This window comes from Neophocaena asiaeorientalis, unplaced genomic scaffold (genome assembly GCF_003031525.2).
Source record: "Neophocaena asiaeorientalis asiaeorientalis breed wild unplaced genomic scaffold, Neophocaena_asiaeorientalis_V1.1 scaffold66, whole genome shotgun sequence".
NCBI classification, from domain to species: domain Eukaryota; kingdom Metazoa; phylum Chordata; class Mammalia; order Artiodactyla; family Phocoenidae; genus Neophocaena; species Neophocaena asiaeorientalis.
The window spans coordinates 626,531-634,405 of NW_020172677.1; the positions used below are offsets into that span (position 1 = coordinate 626,531).

The 7,875-nt window shown below is 36.8% G+C and overlaps 1 protein-coding gene across 1 annotated transcript in view; it reads right to left on the bottom strand.

The window, feature by feature from the left end:
* Positions 1-7,875, bottom strand: part of NUDCD1 (NudC domain containing 1) — an 80,816-nt gene that overhangs the window by 66,235 nt on the left and 6,706 nt on the right. Inside the window, exon 2 of the mRNA XM_024739737.1 lies at positions 5,687-5,841. Coding sequence (XP_024595505.1) covers positions 5,687-5,841 — 155 coding nt within the window. The remainder of the gene's footprint in view (positions 1-5,686; positions 5,842-7,875) is intronic.

Genomic DNA, 7,875 nt, shown 5'->3' on the forward strand with positions numbered 1-7,875 from the left:
TCCAGATTTTAGATCTGTCTTTCTAAACAAAATATAACAGAATCTTAAAAAAAAAGTAAAAGCCCTTAAATTTAAAACACACAATAAAATGCTAACTATGCATATGCAGAGTATGTATGTGTATGATCATGTATGGGCAATATAGCACACATGTATGTCTATAGGGCATCTGGCTGTGTGCATACACTATCCAGTATATAGTGTATATAGAGTGTGTGTGTATTTAGTGTCTTTAATGAGTCAACAGACAGGCAAAGAGAGACTAAACCAAATAAGGAACTATAACAAATTATTCTAAGGTGTCCACAGAAGCTAGACAATAGGACAGGAAAAGGAATCAAAGACATATTAGTCTTTGCTCTGATTCATGTCAAGTAAGCTATCAAATAAAATTATTTTGAGATAGCCTCACCCACCAGAGGGCAGACAGCAGAAGCAAGAACTATAATCATGCAGCCTGTGGAACAAAAACCACATTCACAGAAAGACAGACAAGATGAAAAGGCAGAGGGCTATGTACCAGATGAAGTAACAAGATAAAACCCCAGAAAAACAACTAAATGAAGTGGAGATAGGCAACCTTCCAGAAAAAGAATTCAGAATAATGATAGTGAAGATGATCCAGGACCTCAGAAAAGGACTGGAGGCAAAGATCGAGAATATGCAAGAAATGTTTAACAATGACCTAGAAGAATTAAAGAACAAACAAACAGATGAACAATACAATAAATGAAATGAAAACTACACTAGAAGGAATCAATAGCAGAGTAACTGAGGCAGAAGAACGGATAAGTGACCTGGAAGACAGAATGGTGGAATACACTGCTGCGGAACAGAATAAAGAAAAAAGAATGAAGACAGCTTAAGAGACCTCTGGGACAACATTAAACGCAACAACATTCGCGTTATAGGGGTCCCAGAAGGAGAAGAGAGAGAGAGAGAGGACCTGCAAAAATATTTGAAGAGATTATAGTTGAAAACTTCCCTAACAGGGGAAAAGAAATAGCCACCCAAGTCCAGGAAGCACAGCGAGTCCCATACAAGATAAACCCAAGGAGAAACACACCAAGACACACAGTAATCAAACTGGCAAAAATTAAAGACAAAGAAAAATTACTGAAAGCAGCAAGGGAAAAACAACAAATAACATATAAGGGAATTCCCATAAGGTCAACAGCTGATTTTTCAGCAGAAACTCTACAAGCCACAAGGGAGTGGCATGATATACTTAAGGTGATGAAAGGAAAGAACCTACAACCAAGATTACTCTACAAGGATCTCATTCAGATTTGATGGAGAAATCAAAAGCTTTACAGACAAGCAAAAGCTAAGAGAATTCGGCACCACTAAACCAGCTCTACAACAAATGATAAAGGAACTTCTCTGAGTGGGAAACACAAGAGAAGAAAAGGACCTACAAAAACAAACTCAAAACAATTAAGAACATGGTCATAGGAACATACATATCGATAATTACCTTAAACGTAAATGGATTAAATGCTCCAACCAAAAGACACAAGCTTGCTGAATGGATACAAAAACAAGACCCATATAGATGCTGTCTACAAGAGACCCACTTCAGACCTAGGGACACGTACAGACTGAAAGTGAGGGGATGGAAAAAGATATTCCATGCAAATGGAAATCAAAAGAAAGCTGGAGTAGCAATTCTCATATCAGACAAAATACACTTTAAAATAAAGAATGTTACAAGAGACAAGGAAGGACACTACATAATGATCAAGGGATCAATCCAAGAAGATGTAACAATTATAAATACATAAAAATCAAGCCTCAGTAAATTTAAGAAAATTGAAATCATATCAAGCATCTTTTCTGACCACAACTCTACGAGATTAGAAATGAATTACAGGGAAAAAATGGTAAAAAACACAAAGACGTGGAGGCTAAACAATATGTTACTAAATAACCAACAGGATCACTGAAGAAATCAAAGAGGAAATCAAAACATACCTAGAGACAAATGACAATGAAAACACGACGATCCAAAACCTATGGGATGCAGCAAAAGGAAAATTACCAATGGCATTTTTTACGGAACTAGAACAAAAAACCTTAAAATTTGTATGGAGACACAAAAGACCCTGAATAGCCAAAGCAGTCTTGAGGGAAAAAAACGGAGCTGGAGGAATCAGACTCCCTGACTTCAGACTATATTACAAAGCTACAGTATTCAAGACAGTATGGTACTGGCACAAAAACAGAAACATAGATCAATGGAACAAGACAGAAAGCCCAGAGATAAACCCACACACCTATGGTCAACTAATCTAAGACAAAGGAGGCAAGGATATACAAGGGAGAAAAGACAGTCTCTTCAATAAGTGGTGCTGGGAAAACTGGACAGCTACATGTAAAAGAATGAAATTAGGACAGTCCCTAACACCATACACAAAAATAGACTCAAAATCGATCAGAGGCCTAAATGTAAGACCGACACTCTAAAACTCTTAGAGGGAAACATAGGAAGAACACTCTTTGACATAAATCACAGCAAGATCTTTTTGGACCTGCCTCCTAGAGTAATGGAAATAAAACCAAAAATAAACAAATGGGACCTAATGAAACTTCAAAGCTTTTGCACAGCAAAGGAAATCATAAACAAGACAAAAATACAACCCACAGAATGGGAGAAAATACTTGCAAACAAATCAACGGACAAAAGGATTACTCTCCAAAATATATAAACAGCTCATGCAGCTCAGTAAATAAAATAAAATTTAAAAATTAAAAAAAAAGAAAGCTGTAAATAGTCTCCTCAAAATAAATAAATAAATAAAATAATTTTACTTCCTATGGAAACTCTGCAATAGAAGAAAAATATACTGACCAGTCCACACTGCTTATCTACAGTATTGCAAATGCAGTCATGAACTTTAATTCTAGATTTCCAATCTTTTGATTTAAGTTGGAATTAGTATCCCAAATCATGATTATCAATGAGTGAACTGATGAAACCAAGCTTTTGGCTCTAAAATGTGACCCTATCCACATCCCTCTCCTAGCCATGCATAGTAGTAAACTATTTCCTCCTCCATACTACTACTGCATCTTATCCTTACTTCCGCTGTGACATTATCAATTTATTTGTGTGTGTGGCTACAAAGCATGCAGCAGTATTCAATACATGTTTGTTGAAGAAAAATAAATCTTTCTTATTCAGTAAAATTATCTCAACAAACCAGACTCATACTTGTACCTGAAGAATAAAAAGATCCTATCAAGAATGTAAAGCCGGGCTTCCCTGGTGGCGCAGTGGTTGAGAGTCCACCTGCCAATGCAGGGGACACAGGTTCGTGCCCCGGTCTGGAAAGATCCCACATGCCACAGAGCGGCTAGGCCTGTGAGCCATGGCCGCTGAGCCTGCGCGTCCGGAGCCTGTGCTCCGCAACGGGAAAGGGCACAACAGTGAGAGGCCCACGTACCACAAAGGGGATTAAAAAAAAAAAAAAAAAAGAATGAAAAGCCAACTCCAAAGAGTAAGAACAAGCTTTAAACAACTGTTATCCATTGTATAAACATACTGATTAAGGCTTCTGCTGGCTGCTAGGATTACAGAAATATAAGAAAGACCCACAGCCTAGACCAAGTGTTGGCAAACTATAGCCCATGAGCCAAATTAGCCTGTTGGTTTTGCAAATAAAGTTTTATTGGAACACAGCCACAATCACTGTTTACATATCGTGAACTGCTGTTTTCACATTACTACAGCAAAACTGAGCACCTGTGACATAAGACTGGTCCATAAACCCTGTAACATTTATTATCTGGCCCCGTGCAGAAGAAGTTTGCCAACCCCTGGCCTAGCAGGAATTCAGAGTCCATGCAGATCTGAGAGCCAATGGTTTGAATATCCCTGGGGGAACAAAGGGAGGACGTCATCAAGTCTCCTAGATGAAATAGTTAGCTGAAACTCAAGTGAAGACTGGGAAGCAACCTGACACACAAGTAAGAGAGAATGTTTCAGGTAGAGTAAATTATGTGGGAAAAGGGCTGGAGGGAAAAGGATACAGAGCATGTTTCAGTAACTGCAAGAGTTTAGTATTGTTAGAATGTAGTGTACAAAGTGGTGAAAGACAAGGCTGGAGAAAAGGGCATTATAAGCTGCATTTGCCAAGGTGAGGAGTTTGTATTTTTTAAACAAATACATCACTTTATGCTTATACTTGCTAGGAAAATCAGAATCAAACAAACACACACACACACAAAAAACCCCACCTCTGGAAGAATATACAAGAAACTAATAAGAAGAAGTTACGGAGAGAAAAGGGGTACTGAACACAGGACAGATAAAACTGGGGTCAGAGAGACTTTACTAAATACCTTTTTAAATTTCTTGTTTTTTAAATCACATGAATGCATTATCTATTCTAAAATTACATATTAAAAAAAATAAATAAATAAAAATAAAATAAAATTACATATTAATAAGTGTGGATTTTGTCATAAAGGAAATATTTTAGGAATTTAAATGAGAAGTGATAAGATTAAACAAGCAAACTGGATAGATTATTCTGTAGATGCAACACAAAGGAAAGCTGAAAGGAGCAGAATAGTCAGGAAGCTACTGACAGACCACTGATTACTTAAAGCAAATACATTAACAATGTATTGTGAAGCTTACAACATATGAAGAAGTATAAAATGTATGACAATAGCTCAGAGGATGGAAAAGTAAAAGGAATTATAATACCATAAGATTTTTACATTTTTTTTAAAGTGGAATAACATTAATTGGAGGCAAAGTAGGATAAATTAAGGATGAGTACTACAATCTCTACATTAACCATTAAAAATAATAATACAAACAGGTTTAAATAAAAAGCTAAAAGAGAAAATTAAGTGGAATTTTAAGAAAAAAATTTTTAAAAAGAAAAACTGTGATGAATTAAAAAAACAGATAGGAAGAGAGACACAAAGGAACAAAGAGCAGATGGGACAAAATGGAAAGAATTAGCAAACGGTAACATAAACCCAGCCATATCAGTAATGACATTAAATATAAATGTACTAAGCCAATTAAAGGACAAAGATTGTCATTCTGGATAAAAAACAAGACCCAACTATATGCTCTTTACAAGAGACACACTTTAAAAATAACAACACTGACAAATTCAAAGAAAACGGAAAGAAAAAGACAAATACTAATTAAACAAACAAACAAAAAAAGCCAGGACAGCTATATTAATATCAGAAGACTTCAAGACAAATTATTCCCAGAGCCCAGAGATAAAGAGGAGTATTTTATAATGTTAAAAGGACGTTGCATAACAGACAAAACAATCCTATTGATAAAATGTCTGCACCCAATTAACATACTTAAAAATACATAAAGCAAAAATTAACTAAAAGGGAAAAACAGATAAATCCACTGTCATAGGATTAACTACTCACATAGAAAAAGCAGTTACATCAATATTGAGATATACAACACATCAGAGTAGTTGCCTGTTGGTAAGAGTGGAGGGGAACAAGTAAATTTAAGTAACAGGAATAAGGGGAAAAATTAAAATTGAATTAAACAAAATGAAGCCTTACATAAACTGATGATAGGATTCCGTATATTAAAGGTATGTGTACCTCAATTCTCTAGACATTAGATGAAAAGGGAAAATTAAGTAACAAATTTATTGGAAAATCCTAGTATTACAAATTTTTTTCTTACCAGCATCACTGTTAAATTCATAATTCTTCCAAGGTTATCAACATAGTAGACACTGTCTTGATACCATGAATCACAGTGTAGGTAATTATACATTCCAAAAGCATGCATGTGTTCCAGTGTATACTGATCATCTCGAAGTTTTACTTCTGCCACAGCTGAAATATAAGAAAAATAAACAAACATCAAGAGTACTGCCTCAGATTGTTATTTTCTGCAGAATGCCAACAAGGCAAAAAAATCACAGAATACTAATTACCAAGGCCTCAGGACAATTCACTACATTTTTCATTTCAAAAACAATTTCTGGGCCCCTACTAGGCACTGTGTGCAGAGGATAAACAGTGAGTAAAACTGACAAGGCCCCTGCCCTTACAGAACTCAGAATACAGTGGCCAGAGGAGATAGAGCTCTTCATACCACATTCTTTTCTTTTAGATACCTCTTCCTTGTAATTATAAATAAAAAGAACAGAGAAATCATAAAATTGAAAGATTTCCTGTTTTCTGGGCAAATATTAAGTACACTTTATAAAGTGTGTGCTTTTTAAAATGCTCCACCTCTATCACCTCATTCATTTTTTACCACACATTAAGAAATAAAGAGAATGTTTTTATTATCCCATAAAATAATTATGGAAATAAATGTAAGTGCAAATGGTGACTTCTCTAATGCTATACCACATCTTTCCCAAGAGTACAGAACAAAACAGTGATCATATCTGGAACAGAAACAAGGTTTCTTATTTAAAGAACAGTGTTGGGCTTCCCTGGTGGCGCAGTGGTTGAGAGTCCGCCTGCCGATGCAGGGGTCACAGGTTCGTGCCCCGGTCCGGGAGGATCCCAAATGCAGACGCGGAGCGGCTGGGCCTGTGGGCCATGGCCACTGAGCCTGCGCGTCCGGAGCCTGTGCTCCGCAACGGGAGAGGCCACAACAGTGAGAGGCCCACGTACCACAAAAAAAAAAAAAAAAAAAAAAAAAAAAGAACAGTGTTTTTTCCACTAGGGCATTGGAAGCTTCCATAACTTTATTTTACCTTGTTCCAGCTTTATTGAGATGTAGTTGGCATATGACATTGTATAAGTTTAAGGTACACAACATAATGATTTGATATATGTATTTATTGTGAAATGATTATCAAAATAAGTTTACTTAACACAGACATCACCTCATAGTTACAACTGTTCTTCTAGTTATAAGAACTTTTAAGATCTACTCTCTTAGCTGCTTCCATAATTTTATGTTTCCTTTTTATTTATTTGCTTATTTATTTTATTTTTGGCTGCATTGGGTCTTCGCTGCTGCGCACGGGCTTTCTCTAGTTGTGGTGAGTGGGGGCTACTCTTCGTGGCACTGCATGGGCTTCTCACTGCGGTGGCTTCTCTTGTTGCAGAGCACGGGCTCTAGGCGCGCAGGCCTCAGTAGTTGTGGCATGCGGGCTCAGTAGTCGTGGCGCACGGGCTTAGTTGCTCCGTGGCATGTCCACGCGCAACGGACCAGGGCTCAAACCCTGGCAGATTCTTAACCACTGCGCCACCAGGGAAGTCCTGCTTCCGTAATTTTAAATCTGCCAAGCCTGATCTCTGCCTCCCACTCCTCCTTCCCTTCTATGTAGAGAGAAACTTATAGTTCAGGGCTACCAGTGACCTAGAATTAATTTCTGCTCCAACAGGAGATACATAAGTAGACTATGCTGGGCCAATATTTTACCTTAATTATGAAGGTAAAATTAATTATGAATACACCTTACTGTATTCTGATTGCAAGTATTTTCATCTTTTTTCCCCAAATGCTCACCTGTTTGTACTTCTATTACCTGCCTTGAGGCCTGGCTGACTTACATTTATTCATTCATTTATTTAGCAAATATTTTAATAGGCACAAATGATACAATGATGGGAAAAGAGCACAGAATCTACCTTCTTAACACTTATGATCCAGTGAGGAAATGGACGTTAGTCAAATAAATAAATATATAATTAAACTGTAATAAATGTTATAAAGGAAAAGTATTGGATACTGTGAGAACAAATAACACTGGAAGCTGATCTACTTGGGGAGATTAAAGAAGGCTTTAAAAAATTTGAGCCAAGCTACAAAGGACAAGGTAGAGTTAACTTAAGAAACATCCCTACACACACACACACACACACACACACACACACACACACACACACACACACACACACTAC